The sequence below is a fragment of the Tribolium castaneum genome, chromosome 6 (genome assembly GCF_031307605.1).
Source record: "Tribolium castaneum strain GA2 chromosome 6, icTriCast1.1, whole genome shotgun sequence".
In the NCBI taxonomy this organism is placed as follows: domain Eukaryota; kingdom Metazoa; phylum Arthropoda; class Insecta; order Coleoptera; family Tenebrionidae; genus Tribolium; species Tribolium castaneum.
In genome coordinates, this window is record NC_087399.1 from 10,193,601 (window position 1) to 10,206,817 (window position 13,217).

At 31.3% G+C, this 13,217-nt stretch overlaps 2 protein-coding genes across 2 annotated transcripts; both read left to right on the forward strand.

The window, feature by feature from the left end:
• The first annotated feature begins 3,724 nt into the window (after positions 1-3,724).
• On the forward strand, positions 3,725-5,483 carry Tektin-A (Tektin A). The gene is made up of 4 exons (XM_968071.5): positions 3,725-4,197; positions 4,251-4,995; positions 5,048-5,202; positions 5,249-5,483. Exons 1-4 carry the CDS (start codon positions 3,818-3,820, stop codon positions 5,460-5,462), a joined length of 1,494 nt encoding a protein of 497 aa, XP_973164.1. The 5' UTR covers positions 3,725-3,817; the 3' UTR covers positions 5,463-5,483.
• Positions 5,484-7,699: 2,216 nt separating this feature from the next.
• Positions 7,700-13,211, forward strand: LOC103313790 (uncharacterized). Its single transcript, XM_008197960.3, has 7 exons — positions 7,700-7,807; positions 8,785-8,858; positions 8,908-9,233; positions 9,847-10,054; positions 10,126-10,307; positions 10,363-10,516; positions 10,762-13,211. Coding segments are annotated over exons 1-7 (1,095 nt in total). The 5' UTR covers positions 7,700-7,805; the 3' UTR covers positions 10,911-13,211.
• The last annotated feature ends 6 nt before the right edge of the window (positions 13,212-13,217 follow it).

The window sequence follows — 13,217 nt, forward strand, 5'->3', positions numbered from 1 at the left end:
AAAATTATATTGGAATCCTATTTCCGTAATGGACATCGGGTTAACATAACTATCATTAACAACTACATCAAAATTTTTGAAAATCGGATTTGAATTTAAATTCCAATAACACGTAACACTACTAACTTGTAAAACTCTTTTACAAGTTAGCACCTAGTAAAAATAAACTTTCTTGCTTAAAACTATAAATTATTGACGTTTACAAATGAGTAACAAATATTATTGGCTGTTTCAAAACTATAAAAACGCCAACGTCACATTTTCTCTCAAAATTAGCTGCTATAAATTATTTATGCACTTCAAAAAACTTATAGCTAAATGTACTTTACTCTTTTAATAAGAGATCATTAATAACTATTTTATCAATCTTATTTAAAAAAAAAACAATTCGCTAAAATGCGACTTAGGCGTTTTTATAGTTTTGAAACAGCTAATAATGATAATAATAAGTTTTATTGCCGTATGATATTGAAATACATCGACTTGTCAGTAAGATAAAAATATAATGATAACACACACACACACACACTCACACTGTATAGATTGGGCCATATTATATTTATTTACTTTAAAACATGGAAAAATATCCATTAATACTGTATAGGCTGCACTCAGTTAACGTATTTATTAATTTAGTTTTAAATGTTGTGAGAGGAAGATGTTGATCCTTTAGATTTTGAGATAGAGAGTTATAAAGCAGTATACTTAGATTGTCACATTTTGCTAAGCGAAAACGCGGATTAACAAGATTTGTTTTGGTTAATGTGTCATGACTATGCACGTCTGCCAAAGAGGGATAACTTGAGATATTTTTTTTAACACAGTAAACTTTATAAAATATAATAAGAGAAAATAGTGTCATAATTTTGTACTTTTTGAAATATGCTCTGCAACTAACATCACTACATATTTCGGCTATTGCTCTGACTGCAGCTTTCTGTAAAACAAGAATCTTAAGGAGATGAACGTAGACTGCGTCTCCCCACAATAAAATACTGTAATTTATTTGGGAATGAAACATGGCATAATATGCTGATAAAGCGGCATATTCGTTAACGTTTACTCTTATTTTTCGTATTGCAAATACTGCTGTGGACAACCTATTGCAAACTTCATAAACATGGGGTGCCCACGATAGTTTGTTGTCTAAAAATAGTCCAAGAAATTTTATGTGTTCAATTTGTTTAAGTTGCGACTGAAGTTCAAATACTTTTGTAACTGTTTTTGTTTTATTTAGGGCTAATTTATTGGCTGCAAAACACTCATCTGCATCTCAAATCATTTTTTCCTTAATCGGTATCACGTTTTTCGTCTTGTTTATAGGGATACCTATGACGTATCATCAGCATACATTATTGTTAGGATGTTCTTGTCATTTATATAAACTAGAAAGAGAATAGGACCCAGTATGGACCCCTGAGGTACCCCATATTTTATATGTCCTGTTTTACTTAGTGATGCGTTGATTTTCACGTATTGTTGTCGATCTTCCAAATAGGATCTAAACAGTTTTAGACATGTTCCCCTTACTCATAGCAAAATTTCGTGATCAACGCAGTCAAATACAGAGCTAAGGTCCGTGAATACACCTACATATGTTTGTTTATTTTCAAATGCTTTTTGAATATTTTTAATTAATGACAACATTGCATCGGTTGTGGTGTAGCCTTTTCTGAAACCAAACTGTTGCTGACTTAGATATTTATTTTTCTCTAAGAAGTTTACGAGCTGTTGGCTCATTACTGATTCTAATATTTTAGAAAATGCTGGCAATATTGATATTTGGCGGTAATTTTTAGATCATTTTCGTCTCCTTTCTTGTATATTGGTAAAACTCTACTAATTTTAAGTTTTGATGAAAATACACCTTAGCTCAGACAACAGTTTATAATATTTGTAATAATACTTAAAATAGGAGTAGCACTCACTTTAACTAAATGAATGCTTATACCATGTATATCTTCCGCCGTTTTGTTTTTAAGTTTATTTATTAATATACGGATGTCATCTTCAATGACGGGTTGGAAAAACACTGAAGCGTTGGTTTTGATATATTTTTTATTTAAGTAAGTATATAAGTAAGGTTCTTGGACCGCTGCTATTTTTGATTTTTATTAATGATTTGCCTCATGCGTATTCCAATGGTCATACGGTACTTTTTGCTGATGACAGTACTGTTATTAATAGAAGTAGCGATTTAACTTCTCTTAGCTTGGCTGATAAGGTGGCTCATGAGTCTGTTTCTAACTGGATCTCCTCTAATAAGCTTGTAATCAACACTGACAAAACTCAAACTGTTTTATGTTCGCTTAAACCTCTGGAAAACAGGGCTAAAGTTAAATTGTTAGGCATTATTATTGATTCGAAGATGACTTGAGATAGTCATGTTGATTATATTTTACATAAAGTTTCCAAACATCTGTTTTTGCTTCGTATGATGCGAATAGTCACTTCGGCTAACACATTACTTACTCTATATCACGCACATATTGAAAGTGTCATATCGTACGGTATTCTTATTTGGGGCCATTCATCACATGCTTCTGAGATTTTAGCTTTTCAACGTAAGTGTGTCCGACTGATAGCGGACCTTGGTTATTGTCGTGTTGCCTTTTCCTCTCTCAAAATTCTTACTATGCCATGCCTGTACATTCTGTAAAGTTTGATTTTTATAGATTCTCGCTTATCAAACTACGATATGGCAAACCATACTTACGGCACTAGAAACTATGAGTTATTACGATCTGCATTTTCCAGAATTAACAAATCAAGAGGTGTAGACTATTTTGGTGTCAAGTTTTTCAACTTACTCCCGGAGACAATAAAAAAGCTTATTGATTCGTGTTTTAAAAAGAAAATTAAAGCATTTCTTGTAAATAATGCGTTTTATAATTTTGATGAGTATGTTCGTCACTTGACATCTCATCATCAGGTATAGGTTCCGCTTTGACGAGTGTAAACATATTTATATGTAATAACACAATAAAGATGTTATTATTATTATTATTATTATTATTATTATTATTATTATTATTATTATTATTATTATTATTATTATTATTATTATTATTATTATTATTATTATTATTATTATTATTATTATTATTATTATTATTATTATTATTATTATTATTATTATTATAAAAATCATTATGTCCATTATTTAAATTTTTGATAATATTTTCCGGATTATGTAAAAAGAAATCATTAAAATTATCCGCATTAACATTTGTGGGAAGTTTTAATTGATTGGTAACACTTTAAGTTTCACTTTTGATGATAGACCATATTGTTTTTATACGATTGTCTAATACTAAAATTTTCTTTCCATAGAAGAATTTTTTTGCAGAGTTTAGCAACAGTAGATGTTTACTTTTATATTCCGTATATAGTTCTTTATTCTGTCTTGTGTGATATTATTTATACGCGTAGTAGATAAACATTAACTGTTCTTTAGATTTGTTTATATCAGGTGCTATCCATGATTGTATTTTATTGCGGTTTGTATTTTTATTTTTGAAGGTGTAGTTAAAGATGGTATTAAAACCATCCAAAAATATTTTAAAGAATTCGTTAAATTTGTCTTCTGCCGTTGTTAATTTTGACAGATTATCCCAGTTTATGGTTTCTAGATATTGAGTGAACGTTGTATAATTAAATCTGCTATAATTTCTCCTATATTCGTGTTTTACGTAAATGGGTTAATAAATGGTTTTAATTTTGTTTTGTCAATATTCTCCTCCACCCTGACGACTATGCTGACGACCTACAACCCGCCCTAGAAACGCATGTTATCCTTCAAAAGTCCGCGTTGAAAATGTCAGCCAACGTCAAGCATCCCTGCTGCACTACTTGTCCCACCGCCAATAATCCCGAATCCCAATCCCCGGTTTCCCCCGAACTCGACCCAAACTCCCAGCCCCCAGTCCCCAATCCTTTGAGACCCGTTCCATCGCCCCCAGCTCCATGTTACTTGCCGCAACCAGAAGATGCCATCCCTTCGATCCAGGAAGGCCAAATGGGACCCATCGGCCCATGGGCCACCGGACGAGTCGACTGGAGCCCTTTGGCTGGACTTACGGGCACCAGACCTGTGGTTGATAAGTATTCCATTGCACGTTATAGTGAAGGAGAGTGGCGGAAGCACAATAAAGATGTTTTGGAGATGTCGGCGAAAGAGCAGCATAAAATGAATTTGTATTAATTTTGGTAATTTCAGTGGTAAAAAATTGACTTTGTATCTCGTTTAGAGTTGACTGGAATGGGCGTCAATGTCTTCAACAAACTTCGGCCGATGTTGATAAAAACCAAGAAGACAACACTAAAAGACTACGTCAGAGGGAACAAGAACTGTTCCGTTGGAAATGCGAATTAGAGGCTGAGATCGAAGCAATTTCTGAAGAAATCACCTTGACTGAAGAGCAACGTTTTCGGCTTAAACAAGCCTCAAGGGTGCTCCAAATGCCCGAATCAATCTCTGGTGAATGTTTAGAGCGTAGAACTGGTCGTTTGGACACCGAACTCGTCCGAGACGAAGTCGAAGTTGAGCTCATCAAAGAATTGGCCCTCACTGCGGAAATTCGGGAAACCTTCACCAGGACCCTCAAAGACATCGAAGCGCAACTTCTCGAAGATAAAACAGCCAAACAACGGCTCGAGTATGACTGGAGCGACAAAACTGTGGCTCATGAGATCGAAGCGTTGAATATCTCCTTGACGAACACTTCGAACACGATGTTGTTTAAACCCGGAGCTGTGATTTTTCCGGAGGATCAGTCGACACCTGAATATTGGACGCATTTCACGGAAGAAACCTTGTCTGAAGCGAAGGCTACGAGGCAGAGATCGGAGAGGTTGAGGGCCACTCTGGACGCGATTTTGATCAATGCGGCGAGAGATTTGCGCTCGCAGGCAGATCGGGTGGAATTGGCACTGTCGCGGAGGGTTGCTTGTGTTGAGGAAATTTTGCAAAAGTTGGAACTCGAATTGAAGAAAGTGAGTTTAGAGAGATGATAAAAACTTGATAATTTTGTGTTTGTTCTACTAGATTTTGAGGGATTTGGCGGACGTCGAAATTCTCGTAATCGATTTGCAAAGTGCAATTCGACGAATGGATCTTCCGATGAAAAAGGCACAGACTCGTCTTGATAATCGATTGGGGCGTCCGAGAGTTGAAAATTGTCGTGATGCTCCACATATCGGGTATTTATTTATGTGTTTCAAATTTTAATTAAAACAATTTGTGTAGGATTATTGAAGAAGTGAAATTTATTAAAGAAAATATTGCTGCGCTTCAAGCTCAGTTAAAGCAAGCTCAAGAATCGCAAGCCCATTTAATTACAGCTCGAAATGATATTGAACGGGAAATCATGCTCAAACGGCAAACTGTGGAGATTGATAAAGGAAGGACACAATGGATTCGGTCACATTATCCGTCGGCAACAGCACTGTCAGGGTATTAAATAAATGTTGGAAAAATTTGACTTGTTTTTATTTAAATTGCTTTCACCTCTTCGTAAAACTTAAAAAATGTTAATAGTAATGAACTGATGAAAGAAATAACCGGCTGTAGGGTGTTCCTCAATAGTAAACAAGATAAAGTAAAATAAAATTATATAAATTTAATTGCTGATAAGTAATAAATGCACTTTTATGTATCTCTTCTGTCTTCTTTTATACTTCCCCATAATAAAATTTATTTCTTCTTGATCTGTTATACTCAAGTATTGTCTTAGTGATGGTAACATATATACAAGATGATTCATAAATATGTTGCCAAACGCTGGGGTCTTATAGCGGTTATCAAAATAAAAAAATTTGCTTATAAACCCCTAGTCGCAAATGAGCCGTTTTGCCTTTGGAGCCAAAACACTGAAGAGTATTCTGACATGGATTTGTTTATGGCGAAACAAGAAGCAACGCTAGAAAACCTGAGGCCTTTATACTGAGCACTTTCCAAATCATCAACATCCTTTTCGAAGCACATTTTTGTCAATAAACAATTTCCTAGGAGAGGAGAACCTATCGCAGTTGACCTGCATAAAGTTCGAATTTAGCCCCATTGCAGTTTTTCTTCTGAGGTTTTGACAAGTTCCTGATCTATGACACCCCTGTAGCCATACAGAGGCAAATCTTAAATAGAGGGATGACAACATATCTTTTCGTGCCGCAAGATCCGCTAATAGAAAATGGCACAGTTGGGCGTAGTCAGATTACAATGTAACTAAATTATTAATTCAATTACTGATTAATCTAATTTCATTGTAATCTGATTACTTTGTATTCAATTACATTGTAATTGCAATTACTTTTTTATTAGCTGTAACTAATAATTACGTATTAATTCAATTGAAAAGTATTGGATTATTTTGTAATTAATTACATTAAAACATTATTTTAGAAATCCATTTCCTGAGGAGGTTAAATGAGGTATTTAAGTTTGAATTCCAGAATATCCGTCATATACGCATACAGGCTGTTTAAAAAAAAACTGCCAAAGCACGAGCGTCAATTTTGAGACACTTAGTATATCATAAAACAGAGGTTAAAAATTACATAAAAATTTGTAATTGTTTTAAATTAGGTATCTTTATAAAAATTGGTGTTTGAGATTTCGGTAAAAAATAAAAAACGCATGTTTTAGACATTTTGGAAATTCCACCTCTACGGCGGTGCAAAATAAAAATTCGTCATTTTTTAAGTTAGATCCAACAAAATTGGTATCTAAGCTTTCCTGAATAGTCCCAATACCTCTTTTATGGTATATCTTTAAAAATATATTTAATAAAAAAGGAATTACTGTTATGTATAAATTAATTGAATAAAGTAATCAGATTACATTGTAATTAGATTATTCTGTAATTAATTACTCACATTACTTGAGTAATCTCTTACAAATTACAGGTTGATTGTAATTATCAATTATTAATTAGATTACATTTTGCCCAACACTGACCCCAATTATCTTATCCCCCAAAAAATTGACAGAATGGCGGTTCTTGCCAACAGTTGCATCTAAATCGAAAATTACTAAAAATTGCAATTAGAGGACATGTTGGGAGAAGTGTTTTGGTAGTTGCATATAACAAAAGCTTACAAGACGTAGAATTATTTCAAAACATAACTATAATATTTTAAATCAAATAATATAAATTTTTTATATAAAAAAATTAAAATAAATAAAAATTTATAAAAACGCCAACGTCGCAATTTACCGAATTATTTTTTTCAAGGCACTGGCAACTTAAAAAACAAAAACAAAATTTGTACCTAATCGAGTTCACATCGAAATATATATTATCGATTGCATCGTAAAATTATGTGAAACACCCTGTATTTGCTTGTAATTTGTAGGTAATCCACAAAATGCTGTATTATTTATTATAGTTGCCGCTCTACAGAGAAGCCGCACCTTAATTATGAAAATGGAGTGTTTTGCTGCATGGCCCTTAACGCACTTACAGGGTGATTCAAACTTAAAAATTTAAATTTGAAGAGCTAATCTCGTGAAAAAAGTCTCATACAATTTTTTCTCATAGGAACTTTTAATTTAGTTTGATGTCCTTTATCAGCACCCGAGAGATGGTCCGGTACTTTTAAATCATCCGGTATAAATACCTAAGATCGTGTCTTCAAAACATTTCCCTTAACAAATTAGTTGAGTCATAACATAAATCTGGAGAAATAATAGGTGCAGTTACGGATGTGTAAACTATGAGCAAATATGTAGCAAACTCAAACAAAATAGTTGTAAAGCAATCGTAGAAAATGACTGAAGTCGTGCAAAATATTCGGCGAATACCAAAATGTAAGTGAGAAATATAATATACAAATAAACGTTTGCGATATAAGTTTTTTTCTTTTGGGCTACTATTAGTTGTTTCAAAACTATGAAAACGCCAACGTAGTATTTTTTCTCAAAATAAACTGTTATAAATTATTCAAGCACTTCAAAAAAATTATAGCTAATATAATTTATCCTTTCAAGAAAGGATAACTACATATTTTACTATTTTATCAATCTCATTAAAAAAAAATAATTTGGTAAAATGCAACATTGGCGTTTTTATGGTTATGAAACAAATTATAGAAATATTTATTTTTTCACTGGCACTAAAACTTGAAACAGTCTGTACAAACTGTAATATTAACTTCAAAAATTAAAAATCTGTACTGAAAGATGTTTTAATTTTGTAAAAATCTTGTAACAAATTAATCTTATATGGTTCTTAAATAAATCGACAAAATTTTATCCTAGGTAAATACATACATGCAAGGAAACATAGTAAAATAATTCTCTGTGTAACCATTATTTAAATAGTGTAATAATTGTAAATAAAAATTGTAATAATGATAGATATCTGAAAATTTATATACAACTATAATCTTTTATTAGATCCTGCAAAATGAAAATATTGTCAAACATTTTTACACTTCCGGTTATACCGGAAGTCGCTATCAACTTTCCTATTTCAAACGGAAAGCTATGTATTTCACTGCGTGTGTGATTTCAAAACCATGCGGCATACAAAAAGTCTAAAAGCACCTTTGTGTTTATTTTAAAATTTTCTGTCACCATGTAAAAGAACTTTTAGTGCCCTTTTAGTGCCTAGGTGCTTTCAAATGTATTTTCAAATCGGTCACCAACCGAAACAGTCATTCTGGGTCACTTCGTATTTTATAATTTTGGTTTTGTATTATAAGGATCATTACAAGAATAACTGACATCTGAAAAAATGTGATTCTTATGTTATACTTATATAGGTATGTTATTTTATGTTCTAGGTTCGTACGAGTAGTTTCTTGGAAAATAACTTTAACTTTTTTCGTTACTTTTTGTTTTCACTGTTTCGCTGAAGGTAAATTAATATTGACTGCACTTTTTTTGTAATTTAATTAACATTCCAGATGTTTTATTTCGTAAAAATCTCGAAACATTATATTTCGAGCAGGGATCCCCATTAGTTACGAAGCAATTTGTTCAATCTTTAGCTTTTGCCAACACTTATACATTGTTTCCTCGCTACACAGTTTTGGAAACTGAGTTTAACAAAACCGAGGAAAATGTATACGTTAAAATCGATGACATTCGAACGACAACATTTCATCTCTACGAATCACGATTTCCAGATTTTCCGAATTACAAGATTTTCGTTTCAAATACGAGCGTGGTGATGATTGGAAAATGTAGGAAGGAGAACTCTTGTAATATATTAGAAGATTGCATTGAAGGAGTAAGTTTCAAAACTTGTTATTTGTAATATAAAATAATTTGTCATTGTAATAATAATTACATTGTATGATTATTCAGTATATTAAAAAACAAGGTTTTTGCCATTTTCAAACATAAATTGTTATTTTAGGGGTTTTAGGCATTTTTGTGACGATTTTGAAAGTGAAAAATTGATTTAAAATTTATGTTTTATCTAAATTCGGTCAAAAAACAGGTGTATAGATAATAATAAAGGTAATCTTGCAAAAACGCTCTTAGAATTTGTCAAAAATACAGTCGCAAATTTGCCTCCTGCCACCCTAAAAATTTTCGTAAAATGTTTCGTCAAATAATGACTATTATGATATCGCACTTTATAACGTTGAGTGCTTTAATATGTCTATTAATGCACCAAATTGGCGCCAAATTACAAAAAGCAGTGTAATTCACGTTTTATCCTGTTGACTTCATTTTTTCCATAATCAGTTGCAAATTTCCGGTTTGTTCTGTGGTTGTGGTCATTTAATTTAAATTTATGAATAATAGTGATGTTTTACACATTTATTGCATCACCAAATTTCAGAAAACGTATGATGTAAGGCTAAAATTGGTTTTCGATTCTAAATTCTTTGTAGGTAATTGAAGATGAAGAACATAATGAAAAGCAATCACCACTGCCAGACAATATTGTGTACATCTCTTGGAAAAAAACATCATCGACAATATTTCTTCTAGTTCAGTTTAAACAAAAAATAACAAGATGTGCCGATTTTAATAATCGTATTGACATCAAGAGAGTAGTTGTGCAAGGTGATAGGAAAAGAAATTTTGCTTATGCAAAATGTGAGTTTATTATTACAAAAGTTTTTCAGATTTTTAATATTTTTTTAAATTCTTACAAGAGGTTGTTTTAGTTCAGGTGACGACAACAGGTGAGGACATTCAACGACAATCAGAAAATTTTAGTTTGAAAAGAGGTGAATCCGTATATTTGCGAGCCTTGCAATCATACTATTGCGAAATGAAATTACTGTTAACTTGTGACAATGAAATTGTTTGCAGTAAAATAGTGCCACCTGATCAAGGGCCTCGTCTGGTATTTTATAAATATTTAAAAAAATATAATCTTCTACCCATCAGTATTTTTGTAGTCATTTTCAAATGATTTCTTTACCACTGGATGGAAAGTAATTGAACTATCATCAAAGAAACAAACAACATATAGCAACTGTAAGTTAGAAATTTTTGGATGTTACAATAAGACAAAACTTGTGAACACTGACAGACCTTGGACAGCAACATATCGTACGTATACTTACTGTTTTGTATTTCTTGTCAGTTTAGCGAATATGTATTTGATTCTGAAACATTTTATAACAATTTTTTTAGTATAGGCATTGAGTCACAAATTTATTTCCAACCTTATACTTATTAGTTTTTTATTGATTAGAACGTAATTAATTTTAATTAATTTATTTAATAAATTTATATTTATTATTTATAATATTATAATATTTATTTATTAAATATATTTAATTATTAATTTTTAGATGCCACCATTTCGACTTCGGTTAACAAAAAAAAAGAAACAAAGAACAATAGCAATCCATCAAATACAGAAGCGGAAAACTGTTCATGTGTTGGCTTAGTTTCATTGTATTTAGGCGTAAGTTTGTTTATTATTGCTGTAATCTATTAATTTCATGGTGTTGGTATAAAAAGTCAAAAACTGAAACAGTATTCCTCTTGCGTCCAATATTCCAGATAAAAAATATTTGAATTAAGAATTTCTATCGAGTATATCAAAAGTCGAAGAGAGGCACTGATAGAAAAATGTTAAAAAAAGAACTCCTTTTTTTTCAATTTGCATGATTTCTTTCTCATTTAAATAAAGCAGTCAAGCAATGATAGCATTTTAAAAAATTTCCCCCTTTTCACCCCGCCTAGAAGAATGTATACGATTTTTATTAGCGCCGTGGTATTCTCCCCTTATCCCATAAATTTACACCTCTCATTTTACCATTTAGACATTTTTTCAATTAATAATGATTTTAATTATCAATTTAATTAATTACAATTACTTATTTTTGTACTGTATTGTGTAGTGACTGTTAGCTAATTAATTATTTATGCTATGTATTTATTAGCTATATGTAACAATAGATCGAAAATGAACAGAATTAGAGCAAACCGTGCCTGCGGAATTTTAGCCATACACAGATAAAAACTTTCAAGAATTTATTCCTTGCTTAATGTAAATTGTTCCGAAGTGGTGTTTTTTTACCACTTAACATTGTAGAATGCTACTTTAACAAGTGAAAAAATAAATGGGGAGTGGAGATAATCAACAGGTATAGCAAAATTTCGGGAGAAGTTTGTCTAAGAATTTTTTAAATGTTTATTTGCTCACATAGAAACAGTATTTCTGTACACCTCTTTAGTCTCCTCACTCTCCTCTACTGTCTTTTGCAACATTATGTTTTGAATAGAAATATGGCTAAAGTTTAAAGTTACACTTCCCTTTCAAGACTTGTTATAGTTCAGTACATTTTCTATCTCATGATAAGTATTATTTGTAAATTATTCTTAACTAATTAATTGTACAATCTGTCTATAATAAATGAATGTAGGATCGTAAAAGGTATTAAAAGTTTGCCGCTTCTTTACACAAAAAACAAACAATGTTAGTATATGAAAAATTTGGTTGTACTAGTTACCTGAGTAGATAAAAGTTGGTACTTTTCAAAATAATTAAATGAGACAAATTCAAATTCCAGAACCACCTAAAATCCTACACTCTTTTATAAACAGTCCGTACAATAATATAGTTCCAATAAAAGGAATCAATTTATTATTTTGTAAATTGATGACTTAGTAAAAATTCTGAAACCTGAAACAAGTCAATTCATGTTTTTCCTTGCGCATCATTTGATGCATGTGATTTTTGTTTATTTGCTGTATGATTGGCACAGCCACCTTAAACTTTTTTTTCAAATGGAGATCACAACAAAAATTTAGAAATGCATGTTACAAACATTATGCTATTTGCCCGAAAAAGAACGGTGCAATAAATACTCTTCAACTTATAAAAAAAGTTTTTTTTATCACGTAGGCTTTGAAAACACGTATTCAAAAAACAAATAGTGCGTTGTATTGTTTTCAAAGTGCTCGTTCATATATATCATACAAGGTGTTTACAGTCATGGGACTGAAACTTAAAAAAGATGATATGAGTGATATAAGAATCCCAAAACGCTATAAAAAATAAAAATTTACATTACAACAAAAAAATCATTCAATTTTCAGTATTTGTTTGTGAACTGCTACTTCAACTACAACATTTACTATTAGCTTGTGCTTCGCCGTAAGTCCTAATCATGACAACGAATTTATTATTTCAGTAATAGTTGATCACACAGAGAACCAGCGGATTTAAATTCTGATTAAATTTAAAGTAAAGTCAAATGAAATTATGACAGTGTCAAAATTATAAAGTGAAGTTTTTCAATGTCGTGGTTACAGTATTCTTATTTGTTACAATTAAATTTTACTTTAACAAAAAATCATTTCATTGACCCTTAAACCCTGTACCAATAATTCGAAGTTAAATAACATTCTTAAAAATAACAATTCCCTGAGTTTTTTTTCGCAGTTACCTTATTTCTACACGGTTTTAGTACTAGGTAAAGTTTTGACTCCTAGACCGTAAACAGCCTGTATAATATAACATATATTTATCATTTGATATATACTATAACGTTATACATTTGAAAAAATATCAGAGATCAGAGGTGGCTGTGCAAATTGTGGGCATTAAAAAACAAAAATTGACCTGTTTTAGGATTTTTTACAAAAATCACAAATCAACAAAATAATGAAACTTTATTGGCCCTATACTGTATGCATGAATAAAATATCTATTGTCTATAAGAACTTCCAGTTTTGTAAATCTGTTCTAAAAGTCTTTACTCGTAACACAGAAATATATTTTTAACACAAACTGATA

What these genes read in the sequence shown, in the direction of transcription:
- Tektin-A (XM_968071.5), top strand. Translation starts at nt 3,818, where the DNA reads ATGTCAGCCAACGTCAAGCATCCCTGCTGCACTACTTGTCCCACCGCC. An exon ending in GAGCAGCATAAAATGAATTT is followed by an intron (nt 4,198 to 4,250) that starts GTATTAATTTTG and finishes TATCTCGTTTAG; the next exon opens with AGTTGACTGGAATGGGCGTC. An exon ending in TGGAACTCGAATTGAAGAAA is followed by an intron (nt 4,996 to 5,047) that starts GTGAGTTTAGAG and finishes TTGTTCTACTAG; the next exon opens with ATTTTGAGGGATTTGGCGGA.
- LOC103313790 (XM_008197960.3), top strand. An exon ending in TTTTCACTGTTTCGCTGAAG is followed by an intron (nt 8,859 to 8,907) that starts GTAAATTAATAT and finishes TTAACATTCCAG; the next exon opens with ATGTTTTATTTCGTAAAAAT. An exon ending in ACCTTGGACAGCAACATATC is followed by an intron (nt 10,517 to 10,761) that starts GTACGTATACTT and finishes ATTAATTTTTAG; the next exon opens with ATGCCACCATTTCGACTTCG.